The 25,181-nt window shown below is 38.1% G+C and overlaps 1 protein-coding gene across 1 annotated transcript in view; it reads right to left on the bottom strand.

Moving 5' to 3' along the window:
* Positions 1-13,348, bottom strand: part of CHST11 (carbohydrate sulfotransferase 11) — a 175,771-nt gene extending 162,423 nt beyond the window's left edge. Inside the window, exon 1 of the mRNA XM_081331142.1 lies at positions 13,165-13,348. Coding sequence (XP_081187268.1) covers positions 13,165-13,282 — 118 coding nt within the window. The 5' untranslated portion in view covers positions 13,283-13,348. The remainder of the gene's footprint in view (positions 1-13,164) is intronic.
* Between the last annotated feature and the right edge of the window lie 11,833 nt (positions 13,349-25,181).

The raw sequence follows: 25,181 nt of genomic DNA on the forward strand, positions 1-25,181 counted from the left end.
CAATAGATTCCTGAAGGATGTAGAAATTCTGAGTAGATGCAGCTGCTCCCTGCAAGAAGACAAAACAAATATTCTTTGTAGTTGATGATTTACTACTGCAAGGAACTAAAACAAATATATGCTATCTGGATCTATCACCTCATAAGGTAAGCTGTCTGCCAGGAACTGAGAACAAAGATATGACAGAACGTAGAAGATTTATGAAGTAAACTCATAGTTATCTCTTTCTGCTATTCCAAGTAAGGCAAATGATGGTGCAAAATACTTACAACTCTATCACCGTTGACTTTGAAGATATGGGAAGGAAGCTCAGAAATCTGGGAGCTGAGAGTTCATCCCTTCTACTACAGGGAAGAGGACTGGATAAGCAGTGAACAATACTGCAAATGAATGGATTATGACACAAATTCTAGATAACGGACTACTCATATGTCACAAGAACTGGTTAAAATACTTCAGGCCAAAGCATACCAAGCTTCAACTAGTTTCAAAAGAGCTTGTTAAACCATTTAATAAAAATTAGGAAGAACACTGACTGACAAAGTTCATAGAGTTTGATATTTATGCACTAAGCTCAGAGTATACTTCATTTTTTTCCCAAAAACCAACAAGATGATCTTGAAATGGCAAATATGATTTAATGGGTACCATGGAGGCTTTGTGAGATGACTTGCATGACTGGAATATAGACTTTGAGAAATACAGTCGGTTCAAAAGGAACAGCATCAATAAAACAGGGGAAGCATCTGAGCAGAAATGTAAATAAATGAACCTGGCAGTATTATAAAGTAGAATGCACAGTACGAAAAAGTATTTCAGAGATATTGATTAGGACCTGGCATAGGCATGAATTCAAAGACACCATCAAAGCTCCTACTTATATCAGATCTAAAGCACTTCCTTTAAAATACTTTTATGTAGGAATGGCTCTGTTTACTGGTACAGGTAGTCCTCGAGTTACGACCATAATGTAGCCTGCCCATCACAATCATAACCTATGACAGTAGTAAAATGGGTCACTCAGGTGATTGACCCATTTTATGACTCTCCCACCCAATTTTATGGCCTTTCTCTTAACACCACAGTCATTAAGCAAACCAATGGTTTGCAATGGGTGCAGTTTTACCAAAAACCAAAAATAAATGCCCTTTTTTGGCAAAACAGTCATAAAACACAGTCACATGACCATGGGATGCTGCAAGGTTGACTCAGCCTTCCATCCTTCCGAGGTAGGTAAAATGAGGGCCCAGATTGTTGGGGGCAATTAAGCTGACTTTGTAATAATGCCGCTTGGGGGTGTGTGTGAAAGCCCTAATAAGCAGGCATATACATAGAATGAAGGCTACTGCTAAGCTTGTAAGCCGCCCTGAGTCTTCGGAGAAGGGCGGGATATAAATGGAATTTTAAAAAAAAAGTGGCCCAGTCGCCAAGCACTTGAAATGCAGTCACATGATTAAAGGGGGAGGGTGGATCATTGAATCTAGCTTATAAGTATCCCCTCCCCCAAACAGGTCTGCTGGAACACTGAACAGTTGCTAAGCAACCAGTCATAAATCGAGAACTACTTATCGTTCCAGAAGGTACTTATCAGAGCTAGTTTTCCAAGATAGTTCCAGAACTACCAAGGAGAAAACCACACCTCAACCAACACTGGAAAGGCAAGCTAATGTATATAAACAAACAGTAAAACCCACATTCACTATTAGCCCAGATGATGTTCCCTAGTTGGGTAATGAAACGTCTTCAAGTAACAATCAAGCTCAGAGAGCACCAAGACTCCACAATTCAGTCCTGACCTACATATAATCTCTTCTCTTTATTTTGATTTCTCTGTCTTTGTTATATTTTGTAACTTGTTGTGAGCCCAGCTGTATTATGTAGTATAAGATGGTTGGTCATATTAATATTTTATTTTTTAAAAAAAACCTCTGAGCACCAAAGTTGCTACAGTTGGGGCATCTCCATTTTGTGGTCATTCCTGCCTTGCAGGTCTGCATCTGGAAATGGGAAGGAGTAATTAGCCATCCATTAATCTCCCTGTCTGGGGCCAGCTGGCAGAGTGAAAAGGTCAGGTTTAAACCAAATTGTCTACAGATTTCAGCTCAAATGCTCTGCTATAAGCAGAGTTTAACTTATAGTTCAAATTCAGATACCGAACCTTGCCATGCATTAGCACACCATATAAACCAGAATTCAGATAAAGAATGCACAAACAAATGCTTAGTTTTGGGGGCGAAGGTTTTAGACAAGATAATACTATGCAAAAAAGAAATTAAACTGTACTCCAAATACAGCTGCAAACCAATCATATTTAATTCTTTACTAATGGATATTAGCTGTAAGATATTTACAGCTTTGCTCTATGCAGCATGACATAACAGCATTTATCATTGTGATAGATTTACAATTAATCATTTCAGTAGCTGAGCTGCACAAAATATACAACCCAATTTGGTTATCAAAGAGAATCTCCTAATCACAAAAAAACCACCACTTTCCCTGGGATGCAAACTATGGCCAATTCAGATCTAATCACTTCACAAATATTACTTAATGCAGTTTGGTTTTTCAATCCGAACTGTGCCTCTTTGTACTCTTCCATTCAGATTGCAGCTAGATCAATCTTTCTCAACCTTGGCCACTTGAAGAAAGTGTGGACTTCAACTCCCATGCTGGCTGTGAAATTCTGGGAGTTGAATTTGATAAACCGAGGTTGAGAAAGACTGAGCTAGATCATCACCAAGGATCAAAATAACCAGTATCCTAAATTGCTTCCCAAAAATTACCCAATGCCATAAATTGGAGAAGAAAAAAAATGTTCTAATTTCATAAATTGAAACTTTAAAAGTTCCATTTGTCCTAATCAAATCTTTGTATTAAGGCAAGAAATGTTAAAGATAATCCAACTCTATTTTTGAATGGTCAATTTGCAAAAAATAAAATAAAATTCTTCCTTTGTGATTAAGTTCACAAGCCACAAATCACCCAGGCCTCAGTTGAAGTCTCATGCAAGTTACTTGCCTTCAGCTCCTCTAGCTATGAACTGAGCTTTTACCAAATTGTTCTGAACAGTTAAAAAAAAGCCAACAGAAACATATGTGAAAGTAAGGGAAGGAGGTGTAGTGACACAACGGAGGTTGTTATATTAATTTGCTTCAGTCCTGAAAAATTGACCCTGAACAGGTCTGTTCAGAAAATAGATGTACGATATTTCGTTGAGATCAAGGACACATACAAAAACCATATTCAATAATATTTAGCACCGTTAGACTGCAAAGCTAAATCAGTGTTGTCTGAACACGATATTGCCAATTAAGCTACAAATGATCCACAAATTCAGAAAAGTTATTCTCATGAATCAAATCCAAACCCTGCTTAATGTTCACCAATGAAAATGTGCTCAGTTATGTTCAGTCCACTTAAAATCCACTGCCTTTTTCCTTATACTACAGTAATCCAGCCACAGTCATCTGAACTGGCTGCCCAGAACAAAATCAGATGCAAAACAAATGGTCCAGTTACATATTTCTTGGCATAGTGCAGCATCTCAATTAATGCAATCCTACTGCATAACCTGAAACACCTGTCAACCTGTTAATATTGACAACATTTTTTCATCACCTCTTGAAGAGACGCAATGGCTCAGGAGTTAAAGGCACTGCGCTTGTCAATTGGAAAACTGACGGCCTGGGTTCGAGACCCAAGCACCATATGATGGGGTCCGGGTGAGCTCCCATTACTTGCCCCAGCTCCTGCTAACCTAGCAGTTCAAAAGCATGCAAATGCAAGTAAATAAATAGGTACCACTTAGATGGGAAGGTTCTGTGCACCTTGGCATATAATTATGCTGGACACATGACCATAGAAGTATCTTTGGACAAGGCTGGTTAACTTGGCTAAGAAACAGAAATGAGCACTACTCTGTAGAATCAGACATGGGGAAACCTTTGCCTTTATCTTTATTCATCAGCTCTAGAGCAGATCCAGAAAACTGACTTCACAATAAGGTGTATATCAGAGAACCAAATCCATTGTTTTTTTTTTATTCTGACACATTTGAAGAATTAGCTATCATTTATGGTTGAAATTTGTGGTTAAAAGTACAGGGATTCCACAAGTCAGATACAGGACTTTAGGAATCATGCTGTCTTCATTACAGCAGTCACTTATACAGCTCATCACTAACCCTCCTAAGGTAGAGAAGAAATATAGTTATGAAAGAAGTTGAAAAACAAGGTGAAATAAGTACCTGGAGAAATACAAATCCGAAACAGCAAGACAAGATCATAACAAAGAAAGACACAGTAGGTTTTAACCATCTGCCTCCCAGATACTCACTACTAATTATAATTCAGGATCCTCTTCCTTCTGGTTATTCTTTTTAAGTCAGAGTTTAAGACCTTCAGTTAGATGTCTTTCTATTTTAAAGAAAAGCACATCACCCTTCAAAACGTAGGTCTTCCCTAGCTATGTGTGTGCATGCATCTCTATACTTTTAAAATTTGCATTTTATAGTTTTCCTAGGATATATTTACCAACTAATGAAATGTTTGTGGGCAGTCTATCCAGCAAGGGATGAAAAAGAGTTTTCTCCTCAAGGACAGAACACAAAACTTGCTCTATTTGCAGAAATCATTTTCTTCCTGGAACCATTGGAGGTGTACTCAGTTCATTGCAAAGGTTGTGTGATTCATTCATTAAGAGCCAGAACCCAAAATGCATAAGGCCACCACAACCATTTAAGACAGGAGATTCTTTTGGGGAGAGGGAGGTGAACCAAGACAAGACGTATCATTCTACATCCAGTCCCCCTTTTAATCTAATTTGGTGGCAAAACAGAAGGAAGTGAAAGAAGCTTCACATGATTATCTTCCACAGGCTTGCTATTTTCAAACAACTGCTTTCAGCCAAGAGCCTCTTCCCATTAGATGCAATTTGCTTTAATTCAGAAGCCGACTCCAGTCATGGAGATGCATTTCCATGTTCCTTTTAATGTTGGGCAAAGGTTCAATTCACTAAATCAGACCTGTATTATTTGATTGCAATTGATTCTCCCAGCAGCTGCTTCATCCAAAGCTCTTTGCTTTTTCTCTTTAAACTCTGGGGAAATTGGCTCACACCCTCAGGCTAAACTGCCTTCTTTTACAAGGTCAGACTACGCTGACTGGGATAAAGACATGCGGTTCTTGTTCCCTTCTGTAAGACCTATCTGAGCTGGTTAGAAAATATAATTTTATTTAATTCAGTCATTACCTGTACACAGGAAAACAACTTCATGCCACAGTAAAGCAGGGTAGTTCTGTTCCCAACAATACAGAACCTCTGAATCTAGGCTGCAAAAAAATATGGATGGCTTTTGGATAATATCAAGTGTATTCTCTGTATCACTTTGTTACCCTGTAGGAATTTTCACATTCTTATACTTAAGACTTGTTTTGCTTACAAGCCTAAATTTTAGCCTAGCCTACTCTCTTCCGTGTGACATGTGCCTTTAGAAAACTGAGTTAATTGTGATCTGCAGGTCATGTGAACATAGCCAGCATGAACCTAGCATATTGGTTCCACCAGGTATACTAAAATACAAATGTATAATATTTCCAAGAACTGGTTGGTTGGTTCGCTTTGTTTTTATGAATATTCTTAAATTTTTAGTTACAGGAGTAGAAAGGAATTAAGATTACTCAAAAACATTTTCTTGTCTCAGACAAAGGACTAAATATTTCATATTCCACAATATTTGGATATTTGTCTGGGATTCCCTATGAAACTTGTTTTAATGATGGTCATAGAATAATGTCCTCCATCACATCTGAAAGTAGCACATCACTTTAAGAGAAGTCATAGGACAAAGAGCTGCCTTTCAACTGATGGGAATGGCTACAAGAGCCTTGGAATTAGTACCAGTCCTCAACTTTTAGCATCTGCTGTTACATGGCTCAGATTAAATACAGCCATTGGGCTCACATAATAAACTAAGCCCAAACCAAATCAAAACCAAGCCAAACCAAATAAACCACTTCATTTTAGCATACTGCATAAGCTGGTCAGCATAGTGATAAACTATAATTAATGATTAAGTGTGTTACTTAAACACAGCTGAATTTATTTAATAAACTATTATTAAACAAAGCATAGATTAGCATATTGTGTGAATCAGGTCAATGTAGAATTAGTAGTGTTAAAAAGTAAGTATGTTTGAAAGTGCTCTCTAGTTATACAAATAAGTAACGATTGTCTGGAGACTTTAGACTTTTTCCCCATAGACCTCCAATGACAATTTGTGTGAATCTCAAAGTTATGTCACTTAGTGCAACTGCAGCTCCATTACCTGAACTGGATGTTGCTAAGTGAGACATTTGTTAAGTAAATTTTGCCCCATTTCATGAACTTTCTTGCCACAGTTATTAAGTGAATCTCTGTAGTTGTTAAGTTGTTAAGTGAATCTGGCTTCCCCACTGACTTTGCTTGTTGGAAGGTCGCAAAAAGTGATCATGTGACCCTGTGACACTGCAGCCATCATAAATATGAGTCAGTTGCCAAGCATCCAAATTTTGATCATGTGACCATGGGGATGCTGCAATGGTCTTAAGTGTGAAAAACGGTCATAGGTCACTTTTTCAGTGCCTTTGTAACTTTGAATGGTCACTATATATATATATATATATATTTCAGAAAAAAAGCTAACAGAGCGAGAGGGACCTTGTGGCTTAGAGGCAAATAACACTGCCTTGTATGCAATCAGCCCAGGTTCGAATCTCAGAAGGGTATAGCTGGCTGATGATGACTAAGGAGTCAGAAATGCATCTCAGTTTCCCTTTAATTCTTTGTTAGTAATTTACACAAATATATATATATATATATATATATATATATATATATATATATATATATATATATATATATATATATATATATATATATATATATATAATTTTTATACCGCCCTTCTCCCGAAGGACTCAGGGTGGTGTACAGGGCAATAAATATTAAAAAACAAAGTACAAAAGTTAAAAAACAATTACCGTAAATATTATGCCCGATATATACAATAATATATATATACAATAATGCTAAATGAACTGTTGTAAGTTGAGGACTATCTGTAGTTCACAGATATGCTGGCACTGCATACCAGGGTGAGAATTAGGGAATGTAGATAGCTTCCTAATCCATTAGCTGTTAGCTACTTCTTCCCAGAATCTTTTCCATTTAATTGGCCTTTAACCATAAGCTTTTTCTTAGAGGTTTTCTGTATCCCATTCACCAATGTCCTCATTCAAACCAACTGTTCAAGTGCTTCATCACACCTTTTTTAGAGCTTAAGATTCCCAGAGTAGAGAAGTCATTACTGTCTTCTAGACTATAATACCTAAAGACTGGATCTTGATCCCTTACATGTTTATAACATATTTTCAACTATCTAAGCACAGAACCACAATTTGCTTGCCCCAGAGAGAAAGCATGCATTGTTGCAATAGGAAAGCACTCCTTGTGGAGTAGTTTTAATCACAGAGGTTTTCATTCAGACTCTGTAGGAGAAAGAAAAGAATATACTTCACTGCATGTTTTGATTGCAGTAATTTTTTTACCAAATGAAATGTTCATGTAAGAAAGTGGATACTGCTACTCTATATTTAACATTATCTCTTTTGGCTCTCACTCTGGTCTTAATTTAAAGAAAAAATAATCTAGAATTAGAGCTAGATACTGTAAGTGGTCAGCAACAGCAAACTGTGCTTTGTCTGCCATGTCTCCAGGACTACCCAGCCCAACTAGGAAAAAGAAATGTGTTGGTCTTTTAAAATATTAGATGACTGAATTGCTTAGGCACAAGCTGCTTGAAACAAAAGCTATTCCCCAAAGCTCACAATTTATACCAAGCAGAGCGCAAAGACAGCATTCTTCTAGGTAATCTATCATTTAAACCTTGTGGGACATCTACCATGACACCTAACTGTCTAATCTTTTGCTAATGAGAAAGAGATAGACTGCTAAAGAAATCTCCTCCATTTGATTAGTCAACGTAATCACAGAGCTGTTACTTGGGTTTGCAATGTGACAAATGTACTGTAAGAGAAGTGGATTCAGTGGGAAAGTTGTCTCAAAATAGCAAGTCAAAAGTGGAGAAAACTTTGAACACATATACGGGTTATAAGAGCTGAATGGAAGAAATGATGTTATGGGTAGGATCTGTGTGCGATGAGGAAGCATCTTTTGGATACCAGCATGGTGACTCAATACACCAGATAAGAAATACACAGTGCAGTCATTAACCTAACTACTGATTACTTCTGTTAGACCTTAGATAGTTGTTTGTTTTTCATTATACTACACCAGGGGTGTTAAACTGCTGGCCTCTGGGCCGGTTGCAACATGCAGAGGCCGTGCCCACCCCAGCTCTGGCAATGCAAAAATATGTCACCTGACGTAGGGAGTTTGACACCCGTGTACTGCACCATCTTGAAGTGTTAAACTGGTAACACTTACTGTAGATGAACACCTAATGTTAGAATTATTTTAGGCACCACTCTAATTACTGGGAGAAAGTATGTCACAGTCTCATGAGAAGTGATGACATGGCCAAACCAAAGAAGCAAGGAAGTTTGATGTCACAGTTACTAATATGCAAAGTGAGAACAATATGCAAAGTGAGAACACTTGAAATGAAATGTAAGAAATTGAGTATTTAAGAAGTAAACAAACTTGAGTGTTTGTTTACCCCAAGTGAAATTAACCACTAAATAAGAGTTAACATGATGTGCTGTGCATTTTGACAACCACTGCCAGTTGCTGCAGATTCAGCAGTATACAAATGGGAGAGAACTGTTTTCTCTTAAGGTAGCCAAAAATCAGGAGGAGTCTGGTAGCACCTTTTCAGCCTTTGTTAAGCTTTTATTAAAAGGCATTCTTTTTTGCAAAGTACATCTCACTTCATCAGATTCACTGATTGGTCAATGTATATAGGTTTTAAATTAGGAGAAGGTGGAGGAATAAGGGGAGAGGAAGACAGGTCCCAACTCATCTCAGTTTAAATTTTACATCAATTTAGTTGCTTCAAGCAGCATAAATCAGACTCTAGATATATGGGCACTTCCAATACAGAACATCTGAATCAATTCCCAATAGTAAGTAGAGTACATGTATTTCACTCATCCAGCTAATCCAAGTGTAAGTTGCAGAGCAGATCATGGATTATTGAGGTCACATATATGGGTCAAGTTTAGAAAATTAAAGAGTTGAGCCAACAAGACTTGATTTGACTTGAACCTCAAGTCAGAATGTAAGATGAATATAAGGAAGAGATTCAGAACGTTCAAGTTATAATATGTAAAAGAGAATCTGAAAACCTATGAGAAGAAATAAGTGACTGTATGAAAACCATTTTTTTTCTAATAGTATATATAGCTCAGAAAAATAGGTACTGAGAAAAGAAAGGACATAGATGGTTTCATTTGGATGTGGTTAGTAATAGTATCAGAGACTACAAGATAAACCAATGAACTCTGGGCAAATAAAGACTGGCTGTTTCCTTGAGGTGATGATGAACAAGCATGTATTTTGGACACCTGATTTAAATGTCCAAGGTGTCCATAGTCAAGAAAAATGACTGTGCTTGGGGAAAAGTGAGAAAAGTAGAAGACGAAGGCAATGGATCAAACGATGGACAGGATCATGTCCTTGGAACACTACAGATTATGGCCAAAGGCAAGTTGATATGTCAAGTGTTGGATGCTCAAGAATCAATATGTCATAGTTGCATCTCATGCTGTAATGCTGATAAGCCATCTAACCATCCATCCACCCATCCATTTACTTTACAACTACAGTAAGCATCTATAGTACATTTTAAATCTCATGCAAGCTTGTGAAAGCAATATCTGATTTCAAATAGTATTGAAGGGATCTGTGATAAACTTACATGTGAATGCACATACTGTATATCTTTCCTTATATTCGGCATATCTGCCATGTTGGCCTAGTAAATCATTAAATGAATGTTTTTTTCCATATCAAAATCTATCTTTATGTTCCTCTTTTTGATTGTCACTTTGAAATAATCCTATGCACATATCCAAAAGGTATCATGTGATGCCCTGGATCCTTGTATATCAACCAGTGTGGTGCCATGGAAAATAGGATCCATTATTTTTTTTATTTATGCAGTGATCCTATTTTTGACAGTGGCTCTTTTTTAATTTCTCTGGCAAACATGTTTACATTTTTAAATCTGGGTGCATACAAACTACCATATTTTGGAGAGCGAACTATTGTTTATTGATTTCATATGTGACAATAGATGTGTGTAAAAATCATGGGCTTATGTAAAGTTACATGTCTGAGATGCAGGTTGGTTGTGCAGTAGTAGCACAATGAATCACTGATTCATTGAACTTTCCAGTTCAGGGAAAATATTTGGGAGAGGCATGGTTTCTATGATTCATAAGGATTTATGCCTCAAATCCACAATTTAGTTCTGATTTGAAGAACATTTCATATAAAATTATAATAATTCTTAAGAATATCCACCTCAGATCTTCTTCCCATAAGATCCAACAATAACCATATCAGCTGAAATTTTAAAAAATCTATTCTCTTTTGCATCACATTAGAATAAAAATAATTAAAAGTTGTGATTTTGTTCTTTTTGTCTGTTGAGAAAGAACTGGAATTTATAGCTTCATGGTATTTCAGGCAGATATCATCTAGAGCATCCATATCCAAGGTATTGGGGAAAGGTGGTTGCATTATAGCAATGCCAAAAATAATCAGAACTATGATTCTGATGGCTGATTCTGTGCATGATGTGGGCTATGTTTCTGGTAAATCTCATATAAAAAGCACAAGAATCCATGTTTCAGAGCCACATTTTGAAACTTTCAGTGTCAGATGAGATTCACAGTCATTCAGATCATGGTTGTCCCATAGGTGCTTTTTCAAAAGGCAACTGGACTTTTTTTGTTCTTGCTTGAAAACATTTCGCTTCTCATCCAAAAAGCTTCATCAGTTCTGACTGAATGGTGGAGAATAGAAGGATTTATATTCCTTGCAGTCATCTGGTCATGAACACTCTGAGAGTCTTTGAGGCCACTTGAATGTTTATGAAGGGACAGTCCTTTCAGCAGTTCCAAGAATGTTCCACATCCATTTGCACTATTGAGGTGACCCTGAGAGCACAGATAAACCTGCAAGTGGCCTCAACGAATCTCAAAAAGAGTATAAGGATACCCTCCCATTCTCTATCATTCAGTCAGAACTGAAGAAGCTTCTTGGATGAGAAGTGAAACGTCCTCAAGGAAAAACAAAGAAAATCCAGTTGCCTTTTAAAAAAGTATCTTTGGGACAAATGTCAGAAGTTATCAGAATAATCATGGCTCATTCTCTGCAGAACAGTATGATATGGCTTCATGTAGATGTCACCAGAAATTGTAAACTGCAGTGAAGATCAGTGGCTAGTTTCATGTTTTTCCACCACAGTAGTGCCAAAAAATCATAGGCTATAGATTGTGATGGCAGACTGACTGCTGTGCAAATGAAATGTGGCCTGTAATTTAATAATGTTTTCATGTGTACCTTATATAAAGACTTATAAAAAAGTAAGATATAAGAAAATCCACAATTTGCCCCATGCTGGCAGCAAAAATAATTGGATCGGTTATCTTAAAACTATAGTTATGGCATGGTCCCCAGGTAAAATCAGAAGAATCTTTAAAGAACCACAGCTCAGATCCCAAATAGTTCAAGGTCTGGACAGCTGGATATATGTGATAAGGCAATAGCTTCTTGTGGGTGTCATGTAGAAATTATGTGAATCCATAATTTAGATCCTGCATCCTGCACCATAGCAGGATGAGGAACTGTTGGTTCCATGATTTTGTTGCCTGAACCCATGCAAACAGCTGTGATCTATGATTTGAGTATGATTTCCTGTGGATTTTTTTTATAAAAATCATGCAACTCAGGAAGATCCAAGTCTGAGTTCCACATGTTCTTGTTATCACTATGTCAATAATTATCACACTCACACGTGATGATACATGTGCTCAGTAATTTGAGGGTAGTTTCCTAGGGATACCCTAAATAGATCATGCAAATTCACTGGAATGTTTAGCTGCATAATGAACATATGATGTTGTAGTGATTTGTTGGTACTTTTAAGGGGAATCCCGTGTATGAAACTACAGGCTGGGTTTCATGACAACTTTTCTTTAGACCTTTTGCTCTATTCTAAATTAGAGCAACTAGGCAATGAGAACTTGACAACCAGGGTTAAGTTATAAATCCGAGTAAAACAAAAGCAGTAGAGACCTAGGACCAGAAACCACGAAGAAAGTCATTTGGATGAGTGAGAAAAAGGTTATGGTACCACCACCCCTGCCAACCGAATAGTTTGGCAGTTACTTTCAATTGCGATCGCTAAAGGACTTTATTCCAATGTCCCGCTCGCGATTCAATTCTCTCTAGTCAACGCTCCCACCCACCCCCAAACCAACAAGAAGGTGCTATCCTGCCGGGTGTTCGCTCCCCGTGTCAGCCGCAAGCCCAAGAAAGAAATCAAAAGCAGCCCAAGAGGAGCCGCCGCCTCCGTTCTTCCCCATCCTCTCCCAGTCGCTGGCGCCGGAGCTGAGGATGCCCCCCCCCACCTCCGTGCACATGGCCAGCAGAGCGAAGAGCCTCCGCCACGGCCGCTGAGAGGATCCCGAGACTCGTCTTCTTGTTCTTCTTCTTCTGCTACAGCAGCCTTCCTTACACACATACACACACACCCCGCTTCCCGGGACTTGATCGCACCGAGAAGACCCTTTCGAAAGACCGTCCCGATCGCAGCTTTCTCCCTGCTCTGTCTCTGCTCCTTTCTCCCGTTACCTCGCTGGCTCCGTTTCACCCAGCCCTCTCCGGTGCCCTCCACCTGCGTGGGCCGAGGACGCCCGGGCTGGTAGCCCCTCGCATCCGCGCCAACCCGCTGAAGTTCCTTCTCCACCCAGCCCCAAGCCGCCACCCAGCCCCAGCTGAACTCCCCAGCGCGGTTAGGAGGAGGAGGACGACGGCACCGCCGACACACACACACACACACACACAGACACACACACCTTTCCTCGTCACCTCCACCTCCGGTCCAACTCCAGGGTCCCCGGAGAAGCCGACGGACCGAGCAGCCGTCCTTACCTGGATGCAACATACTTTGGAAATAGAAGATGACGAGGGCGAAGGATCCCAAGCAAGTGACCAAAACCATCCGACAAATCCGATTGATCCTCATCACTTCCAGCAGCGCCTGCTTCATGGCTTTGTCCCGGCGAGAATACTGTAGGTAGGTGGCGGGGAGGAGGGAGACCCTCACCCCGCAGGCTCTTGGCCAAGAGTTGCGTGACGGAGGAGCCGGAGCGCACGAGCGCAGGGGCAGCGACAGCCTGGGCAACCGGCCGGCTGCTTTGGGGAACTGGGCTGGCGCGAGCTGCTGCTCTGGAGGATGCCTTGAACAGCAGCTCGCAAGAGCCGCTTCATTTGGCTGGGAGCTAGGTCCTAGCTTGGGGGCTACCACTCGACTCAGATTGAGGGGGGGAGACCATCGAGGAAGTCTGTGTAACCTGCGGAAGGCCCGCATAACCTCCGAGAAGGTCGCTTTTTGGAATAGCATTCGACTCACCCTACTGGAGAATATGGTCGCGTCCGACTGTTTCCCAGGCCGTCTCGCCGCTTTCTTCGTGGTCCTAAAATCTCCCGAGTCGCAGTGGGATGCAGTGCGCAGGCTGAGGTGGGCTCATGGTCTCGGATGGTGAGGAGCATCTCCTCCTATCCCGTCTGGCCAGGTGAACCAAAATGTTTGTCTGGCGATTTCCATGCTCTCCTTTCTAAGGTACCCGGAGCTTTTGTTGTTTGGACCCGCCTGATGATGAGTTCTGGAGGTCTCCAAATATTCCTCATTTTTCCTAGTATTTTGGAAGTAATACAGGTACGGTGACCATATTTTCTTGGGAAAATGCCTGAAGAGGGAGCAAATCTGAAAGAGGTTCATAAGCATAAAAAAATGTGTTTATAATTTTGCTTTAAAAGGAACATTCAAGACCACAATCAAGAAGAACGTTACAAAAACACATTCTAACAGAAAAATTCAAAAATTAAGCAGTATATGTATTTTTAAAAAAGACAATTAAATTTCTATATTTTTTCCATAAATGTGAAAAACTGTCCCATTAAGTGATACCCATTGTACAGTAAAAGTTAAATGACCAAAATAAAGGACAAAAGTGTGTTTTTGAAGAATAAATAAATCTAAAGCACATAAAATAAAAGAGTACCCTTTATAATAAAGGATGTATGGTTATTGTAAATATAGGTATTAGCCGGCTGAGGATTTTTTTTCTCTGTATATTTTTTGGTCCAGTACAAATATTTATGTAAGAATTTATTTTAAGTAGAAGGAAAGATCTCTTCAGAGAATAAAAGGTGGATGTAGAGAATAGCATAGAGCATCTTTGACATTCTTGTACTGTTGCAAAAAAAATAAAGGAAAATGCTTACATGGAATGCATTTTAAGAAACTTATCACATATCAGCAGGCCGAGATATTTCATTCATTGAGGTATTAAGCAACTTAAACTAAAACAACAAAAACAGAAAAAAAAATATTCTCTTGCATTTAACTAATTTCAATCTGTGTTTTAATTTTTTTTGTTCTAGATGTTGTAAACTGCCTTGAATGCTTATATAGGTGGGATTGCTTAGTTTTAATAAATAAATAAACATTACTCAAGTTTTCAATGACCATTGTTCAATTTTGGAAGCTAAACTTTAACTGATAAGAAATAAACATGATATCCAAATATCCACAAGGGAAGGAGCAGGAGTTCAGCAAAGGAGGACATCTGAATTTCAACAAATTTCTAATGTTGAGATAGGAAATATATGAACACTGTCTGGTAAGACCTAAAATAGGGTTAACACTTCTATTTTTTTTTTAGAAACTCATAGCCCCCAGTTTAAATCCTTACACTAAAGAAGAATCTGGCAAATCTGGACATTACCTGCATGAGAGATGCAAAACCCCAATGCCATCACCTTTGCGTTGTCAATCCTTAACCTGCTTCTTTTCTAACACAGGAAAATGAAGAAGCTGGAAACTGCAATTTTCTGGGCAAAAAAAGAGCTCATAGTGACAGACTAGCTTATTATCTACAGATCTTGTCTGCATATCTTCAGATCACATTAATTCTTTCTTTGTTACATGATGACATGACTAAAAAAATCCTTTAAAAATAAGGATTTCTTTAAATAAAATAAAGAGAAGGTCCATCTTCTGTCTGTCACAAGACACAACATGTTTATAGCCAGACAGGAACAAACACAGAATAAGCATAACTTTTTGAGGCTATGATAGCACAATGAATACTTGTGAAAAAATAAATCCAGACAATTTGGCTTTTTGATATCCTAAAATCCTTAGGGAGCCTTTTGATGCTACACACCCTAATTTGTGAAAGTAATCAATGCAATGTACTGAATCAGTAGAGTTTATGCATCCCTCTGAAATGTACAATACTGTACTGTACTGCTTTCAACTGTAAAACAACCTCTGCTGCAAAGATTATACAAGACAAAGGCAAGTAGGAGAAATTCTCCTTGATGCTCGTTTCAGTAGCATTAATTTATGATTAGTTCTATACAATCCTCAAAATGACAGAATGATCTCAGTTCGAATCCAAGGCAAACCATTCAATATCACAGTAGTTCAAGTCTATGCCCCAACCACCAGTGCGGAAGAGGATGAAATTGACCGGTTCTATGAAGCCCTACTGCACCTTATAGAACTAACACCAAAAAATGATGTCCTTATCATCATGGGGGATTGGAATGCTAAAGTAGGAAGCCAAAAGATAACCGGAATAACAGGCAAGTTTGGTCTTGGAGTACAAAATGAAGCAGGGCACAGGCTGATAGAATTTTGCCAAGAGAATACGATGGTCATAGCAAACACTCTTTCCCCACAACCCAAGAGACGGCTCTACACATGGACATCACCAGACGGTCAACACAGAAATCAGATTGACTATATGCTCTGCAGCCAAAGATGGAGAAGCTCTATACAGTCAGTAAAAACAAGACCAGGAGCTGACTGTGGCTCAGACCATGAGCTTCTCATTGCAAAGTTTAGGCTTAAACTGAAGAAAGTAGGGAAAAGCACTAGGCCACTCAGGTATGAATTAAATCATATCCCTGTTGAATATACAGTAGAGGTGACAAATAGATTTAAGGAATTAGATCTGATAGACAGAATGCCTGAAGAACTATGGACAGAGGTTCGCAACATTGTACAAGAGGTAGCAACTAAAACCATCCCAAAGAAAAAGAAATGCAAGAAAGCAAAATGGCTGTCTGAGGAAGCTTTGCAAATAGCTGAGGAAAGGAAGGAAGCGAAAGGCAAGGGAGAAAAAGAAAGATACGCCCAATTGAATGCAGAATTCCAGAGAATAGCTAGAAGATATAAGAATGCCTTCTTAAATGAACAGTGCAAAGATATAGAAGAAAACAATAGAATAGGGAGGACCAGAGATCTTTTCAAGAAAATTGGAGAGATGAAGGGAACGTTTCATGCAAAAATGGGCATGATAAAGGACCAAAATGGCAGGGACCTAACAGAGGCAGAAGAGATTAAGAAGAGGTGGCAAAATTACACAGAAGAACTATACAAGAATGAGCTTAACGTCCCTGATAATCACAATGAGGTGGTCACTGACCTCGAGCCAGACATCCTAGAATGTGAAGTGAAGTGGGCCTTAGAAAAGCTGAACAACAACAAAGCTAGTGGAGGTGACAATATTCCAGCTGAGCTATTCAAAATCTTAAAAGACGATGCAGTAAAAGTGCTACACTCAATTTGCCAGCAAATTTGGAAAACTCAACAGTGGCCAGAGGATTGGAAAAGATCAGTTTACATTCCAATTCCAAAGAAAGGCAGTGCCAAAGAATGTTCAAACTATCGCACCATTGCACTCATTTCTCATGCTAGTAAAGTTATGCTTAAAATCCTACAAGCTAGACTCCAGCAGTATGTGGATGAAGAACTACCAGAAGTACAGGCAGGATTTCGAAGAGGCAGAGGAACTAGAGATCAAATTGCCAACATACGCTGGATCATGGAGAAAGCTAGAGAGTTCCAGAAAAACATCTACTTCTGCTTCATTGACTATGCTAAAGCTTTGATTGTGTGGATCATAACAAACTGTGGCAAGTTCTTAAAGAGATGGGCATACCAGACCATCTTATTTGTCTTTTGAGAAACCTATATGTGGGCCAAGAAGCAACAGTGAGAACTGGATACGGAACCACTGATTGGTTCAAAATTGGGAAAGGAGTCTGGCAAGGCTGTATACTGTCGCCCTGCCTATTTAACTTATATGCAGAGCACATCATGAGAAAGGCAGGGCTAGATGAATCAAAAGTTGGAATTAAGATTGCCGGAAGAAATATCAACAACCTAAGATATGCAGATGATACCACTCTAATGGCAGAAAGTGAAGAAGAACTAAAGAGCCTCTTGTTGCGGGTGAAGAAGGAGAGTGCAAAACGTGGGTTGAAACTTAACATTAAGAAAACCAAAATCATGGCATCCAGCCCTCTCAATTCCTGGCAAATAGATGGGGAAGAAATGGAGGTAGTGACAGATTTTATTTTCCTGGGCTCCAAGATCACTGCAGATGGGGACTGTAGCCAAGAAATTAAAAGACACTTGATCCTGAGGAGGAAAGCCATGGCATATCTAGACAGCACACTAAAAAGCAGAGACATCACCCTGTCAACAAAAGTGTGTATAGTCAAGGCTATGGTCTTCCCAGCTGCAATGTATGGCAGTGAAAGCTGGACCATAAGAAAGGCTGAGCGCCAAAGAATTCAGGCCTTTGAACTGTGGTGCTGGAGAAGACTCCTGCGAGTCCCTTGGACTGCAAGGCGATCAAACCGGTCAGTCCTAGAGGAGATCAACCCTGACTGCTCTTTAGAAGGCCAGATCCTGAAGGTGAAACTCAAATACTTTGGCCACCTAATGAGAAGGAAGGACTCACTGGAGAAGAGCCTAATGCTGGGAAAGATTGAGGGCAAGAGAAGAAGGACGACAGAGAATGAGGTGGCTGGACAGAGTCACTGAAACAGTAGGCATGAACTTAAATGGACTCCAGAAGATGGTAGAGGACAGGAAGGCCTGGAGGAACATTGTCCATAGGGTTGCGATGGGTCGGACATGACTTTGCAGCTAACAACAACAACTATATGAAAAGCATATACCAGATCTACATCTCAAGTGTGTCCAAATAAATCAAAACAGTTATACATGCATTCAAACAAGAGTCCAGAGTGATTTTTTTTTCTTTTCTTTTTTTGCCAGACTTTGACATAGCTTATTTCTCTTTCTTACACATTTCTCTTGCCACTTGTCCTCATTGCTACATACCAGACTATGACACCTATTATAGTTTGGTGTGATTAAAATAAAACAAGTTAAAATATGGTTTTCTGAAGGAGCCAAAGCAGCTCTTTTTACTACTATTTCAACATTGTCAGCTCTAACATGCTTGCGATTAATTGAGTTTGCTTTAATAGCAGGGTACCCTATGGACTAATTCTTTCTTCGGGCCAGGAGGTTGTTCCAGTAGAAAGGCATGTTCACAGTTGTCCCCACAATTTCCTGTATTTTACTTACTAGAAATTACCATTCTCATCCCCTGGTATGACATAGGTTTACTGAGCACCGAAGTCCCTTGTCTTGTTTTCTTTTATCTCTACTAATATCAAATTGTGAAATATACAGCCTGAGGCTATCAGGCATTAACTCATTTCATTTCACTGTTATTCAGTTTATGATGAAATCAAAATTAGTTTTCCCTGGCCCTGCTTATTTTTTTAATGTGCTGTCAGCCTAGGAAAAAAATGAGGTACTGACTTCTGGCCTAATGATACAAAATGTATGGCATACTTTAAGTGGCAGGTTCCTCACCAGTGAAATATCTAGGCTGGGGAAATATAGTTGTTTGATGGTGTTTAAAGGTATGTCACAGGGTGTAAGCTGTTCCAACTAAAGCTGCCTTTTGCAATTGACTGATGATGATTTTGTCAATGCCAATGGTGTTCAAGTAATGCTCCAGATGTTTTCAGTTTGCACTCAAGGCACCTATTACTACTACTGCTGTGTTGTTGTTGTTGTTGTTATCTTCAATTCAATTCACAGGCTGGGGCTGGTAAAAACTTAACAGTTCAATCCCTAACCATGGTTGTAAGAGCTGTTAAGGTATTATTATTATTATGCCTGAGTCCTGGTGATTCTGAAATTCAGCAATGCTATTATTGAAAACCATTAAATTAAATGTTTCCTAGTCATCTAACGCATGTATTCTTAAAGCACCCGTTCTAAGTTGTGTTTGTGATGTTATAAAAGGACAGCAACTTGTGAATTATCAAATATTTATCACTGAGTTGATTGAATTTTACTGTCGGGGAGGAGGAGAGATGCTCTGGTAATCTTATCCCTCAAGTGCCCAAAGAATAAGATCAGACATAGTTAGCATGCTCCATATCCCATCAATTAAACAGTGTTGTCTTATGGGATCCAGGAAGCATTTCTACTCCATAGCTGTATTATCCTGTGGAACAGTCTCCACCTCAAATTGGGTTGGCCCCAGCCCAGCTGGCTTTTAGGAATGTCCTGAAGAAATGCTTCTTCTCCCAGGCACTGAATAGGAAGTTATGTCGAGCTTGTTTTAATTATGTGGTGTGTGTGTTAGTGTGTTTGGCATAATGTGTTTTATTGCTTTTTTCCCTTTACTGTGATGTTTTTAAACCCAATGTTGGTTGGCAAGTGGGTGGCCATGAGTGGCCATATAAATTGAAGGAATGTATGAATGTACTGTTTTGGCTAACAGTTACACAAACTCACACAATTTTCAAATAAAAGAATCTAAAACATATAGCTAGCTAGTAGCTGATTCAATCAGAGGGACCCAAGCAGAACAATTGACAAAAGGAAGTTATTCTGTCTTTGTGAGAATATAGATCTGGAAATCTAGAATCTCACTATGCCAAGATTCATTTATTGTGATTTGTAAATGTTTATTATAGTCCAAACTAAGTTTATTTTCTATAGCAAGTTCATGCCGAAGGTATTCAGTTTATGAATATAGTAGATATGCAAATAAAGACCGTATGAATTTGAAACAGATGCTGATTGCAAAAAGACAACTGCGATGATAAAATCAGTAGATTTTAAGAAATATATAGAACTATGAGGAAAGGAGTATTGCAGCTTACTTGAATAGGCTGTTGTTAATCCCTGTGATCCCATCTCAGTAATATAAGATCTCATATTGTCCAACAAGAGTGCCTTAGGATCTCCATAAATCAAGTAGCTTCTAGACTTGATTGAGTGCCAGAGGATTTTAGGGTTGGAGTAGCTATGATGTGGACTGGTTACAGTCCTTACTCCACATGGAAGAATCTATGTTCAGCAGGATAGTTTAGCATGAAATGATAAGTAACTAACAGCATTATAGGAATGACAACTCAAGGTAAGACAGTTTGCTGGTTATAGAGCAGTTGGCAATCTCAAACAAATTTTAAGCTTCCATAACCAGACGAATTACTTAACCAGAGACTTTTTAAAAGTCATTTCATAGCCTTTTTTTGTTATCTTTAACAAGTCATGACAGACGGCTATATTAACAGGCACTGGAAAATGGTCAGTGTCACCTCTGGCTTAAAAGAGGAGGAAAAGAGGATACAAGTGACCATAGACCAATTAGCTTCTTATCAGTACTAGACTAGCAGTTGATTAAGCATTTAGAAAAGAATTCATTGCTTTCCAGGAACCAGTAGGAATTTCTCTATAATAAATAATGTCAAACCAATCTAATCTGGCTACCCTATCAGAAAAGGAGATCAGACTGGTTTGGAATAATGGGCCAGCAAGATGAATTTCAAAGGACAGATACAAAGTCTTACACTGGTTAGGAAAAGTAAAAAGGCATGCATATGAAATGTGTGGGGGAGGGGGGATATGCTGGCTGAGGAATTGTGGAAGTTGAAGTCCACAAAGTGTAAAGTTGCCAAAGTTGAGAAACATTGCTATAGGAGAAAAGAGAAGAAAAAGCCTCAGGCACAGAACTGTTAGTTTTGGAGGTGACCCTGCATCTGATGTAATGTCTAGTTTTTGCCTCAAAATGAAAGATCTACAACAAGTGAAATACTAATATCCAATTGTTTATTATTCATGTGGCATTTCCATTTGCAAATTGTTTTTCAATAGTTAATATGCTCCCTGTCCCAAGCTGGAAGGATTGAACGGAAATAAATTTCAACAGAATAGCTGCAATGTGTAGGGAAAAATCCATCGCACTAAAGCAATTACAGCAGCATTTATTTATTTTTTATTTATTTATTTATTTATCTATCTATCTATTTATTTATTTATTTATTTATTTATTTATTTATTTATTTATTTATTTATTTAGCCACCCATCTCATAGGCATGATTCTGACAAGCTAGCAGTTAAAAACAGAATATAAAGATATTTTTTTTAAAAAAAAGCATCCAAATTTTAAAAAACAGAAACAACATAAAAATAACAGCAGCGAGAACACAAAGAAATGGGCTCCGCCCATACTATCAGGGCCCCAGGCTTGATAAAACAGCCAGATTTTCAGTATCTTGTAAAAGGCCAGCAGGGTGAGAAGGCAAATCTCATTACTTGGGGGAAATGAAGTTCCATAGGGTTATGGTTTTACAGCAGAAAAATCTCTCTTCCTGGGCAGGGCCAGTACGTGTGAAAAGGATTTAGGTTTTTAAAAAGACCACTAGCAAAGTACGGTATTACTCAGCAACAGATACTGTGGCTGAAAAGTTATTGAAATTCAAGGCTGCATCAAGATAATTCTAGTGTCCAGAACACAAATAATGAAGCTGATCTAGTTTGCCTTGGTCAGAATTCATCTTTAGCACTATGTCCAATACTGCTGAACTAGACAATGCCCAGGGAGCAATAATATTGATAAGCAATGTGGAGGTCATACTTTGTAATGAATAATTGAAATAAAACTTAGAAAAGAGGTGATTTAAGAACAATATATCTTCAGATGTTGTAATTTAAAGGGGTAGGCTCTGAAACAATGAAGACAAATGATAAAAGATCAGATTTAAGCAGAAAACCACTCTAACTTTCAACAGTGCAACATACTAGTATGTATCTTGGAAGGACACAAATCCTTCATCATGAAGAATACTGAAGGAGAGTCACCTGCTTGGACAATGATAAAGCAAAAATGGATCTTTAGGGATTATCCCAGTTTTAGTTTGTTCTCATCATATTGTTTTATAGTACTGTAAAGACTAAGAGTCCCTCGAAAGTCAATTTAAGGAGAAAATAGAAAAGCAGATGTACAAGTAATAACATCACTTCTGCTTTTAATTATGTGCAACTTCCCTGCTTTCCTCCATCTGCTAAAGAAAATATGGTACTTTTAACATTTAAATAATATGAGGCAATATTTCAAGGGAAGGAAGAGAAATCATGAATCACAGGGTAGTCTTATGAGGTAATGCAAACTAGAATCACTTCACACATTATATCCAGCCAGAAAGTTTGCAAAGCATTATTCATTAATGTGGGCAAGTTAAATAGACATCCAAATGGTTCTGAATATTTGGCTTTGGAATGTTGTTATGAATAGAATAACCATATTCCATTCATCTGAAAGAAGTTTGCTGGAAGAGTGATTCTTTTTTTTTCCACTGTTCCCAGCAACTAGCTACTAAACATTAGGCCACAGATGAAGGCTATTTTGTAAATCAGTGGGATGAAATGCAGGAAATATAGGCAGGACTAGAATCACAGTTCTGCATAGATATGAAACTTTCTAGATGTTTTTGAAAAAAGTTGGATTACCAATATTTGTTCCCGTTCTTTTACCCATATCCTGATTCAGAAATTAAGTAGGGGAATCATTTGTTGGTAACATTTTAAGGGAGAAAAAGAAAAAAAATTACCAATAAGAGTTCAATTGTAGAAGATTTAGAAAATTATGATAACTCTTCTAACAGCGGCTATTCAGAGTTGTTGATGACACTTAAATTATTGCATTGGGAATCTGTATTATGTATTCAGTCTTCTTGGCCCTTGTTTATTTCATTGGAAACAATCTTGAAAATCTTAATGGATGTAGATGAATTGTTTTGCAGTAAAATTAGTCTTCATGGAGATTTACAAAGATTGATAACACCATAGCCTTTGCCCACTGCTTTATTTGCAGTAAGGGGATGGAGATAAAAACAAAGTTAATCACAGATTCTTAGTTACAGACACAAAATTAGAATATAAGCGTTCATTGGGATTCTTCCTGGACAGCAATTCCTGGCAAAAAAATCCATGTCATAAGAAGGACAGAGTGTCCAGCTGAGAAGGTATTGATGTTTCTTTTAACCCCCACTAATCTTATTCATCAAAGTTTTCTATTAACAAACAAATAAATAAAAAAAATCTACCAGAATTCCTACCTTTGATTCTTGGAGAAACACAGTAGCCTAATGATTCATTTTTCTCTCGTATTCTCTACAAGTTAAAAACTACATTTTTTCTTTAATGAGGCTTAAGAAGACAAGTCAGTTCTACAGATATAAAGTGTGAGGGCAGCTGCAGTAATCTCTGATTAATCCCCCTTTATAGGTAACTCATGGTATGCATGCATGGTATAAAGGCAGCTGTAAGTGCACATGATTATACTTAATTCTCTCTTATAATTAGATGTATTAGTGTGTAGCTCAAGAATACAGTGCAAACATAGCAAATAAAAGATGTTTTTCTTTAACATGCATCCAACTCAGAATTACCTTTGAATCAGATGGAGCTATAGCAGCCTGATCCATCCGGGTTATGTGCCAGATATAATGAATTTCAATTCCCAGAATTCTAAGCCAGCTGTCCTAACATCTTCTAAGATAATATGTTTGTCATATTTTTCTAGTCCTTCATTTGTAGAGGAATAATTGTCATCAGTGCTGCTGCTAGTAGGCAACTAAACTCTGAATTTGTTTTACATATTTGTGACTTGTAGTTTTACTATTTGTTTTATGCCAAACTATTGCTTTGTTAGGCAAGTTTAATTAATTGACTAAAACTCATTGAATTAATCAACTATAACTTCTTGAATTAATTGATAACTCTTATAAAAACAAAACAAAAATCAAAGAATAAGTAGTACGCCCCTAATAATGCAACCAACATAGTCAAAGATACACAATAAATATTATGGGGAGGGTATTCATTCTTCCATAAAAATTGTCATTTTTTCCTAATTTAAAAAAAACATTCTTTTTATTAATTTCTGTTGTGAAATGAAGTAGGATAAAAGAACTGGGCAAAATATTAATAAAGAGAATTATTGGTAGTTTTATTTTTGTGTTTAATATCCTGATCATTCTAGGCAGTAACTCTTCCCCTACCCCACTTCAGTAATTTCATAAAATTAAAAACTGATTGCAAGATAAGGCATCCATTTTATCTTGATTGGCCCAGGCTGAGACAAATCTTGTCTCCAAGTATAATACATTCTTGGCATTGAAACTCCCAAAGGAATTAATTCAGTTGTCACTTCTAAAGATATCCTTCCATCCTTAATTTATCCTTTTCTTCAGCTTGTGACTATTATTTTGTCTTGAGTCCAGCTGCCAATGCAAAGCATAAGATACATGCACTCAATAATTTCACAATCCCTAGAGAAGCAAGATAACAGAACAACTCAGGTGGTCATGAATAACATTTGCTACAGTGGTAAAGAAGAAAAGAAGGGGCGTTTGGTGGTGTTCTGTGCATCCTTCCTGCATTCTCAATGTCCTTAAAGGTCATCTCAAGATAGGTTTTGATTTAGCTAAAATGCTATAACAGGTCCCTGGGTATTTTGAACCATTCCTCCGCCATTTAAAGTTATCTTATATAGTTCCCCTTTCTGTCTGTTTTTTCCAAAAAAAAAAATCTGTGTAACATGACAAACTTATTCTTTAGAGACAATGTTCATCATAGTTAGAATAATAGAATAGAATAATAACTTTATTGTCTCTTTGAATGTACACTAATTGGCATACATTAAAATGAAATTTCATTGCATGCAGCTCTCAAAGCGTTACCACCTCCAATATACACTACATAAAT

The sequence above is a fragment of the Vipera berus genome (assembly GCF_964194415.1).
Source record: "Vipera berus genome assembly, chromosome: 6".
NCBI classification, from domain to species: domain Eukaryota; kingdom Metazoa; phylum Chordata; class Lepidosauria; order Squamata; family Viperidae; genus Vipera; species Vipera berus.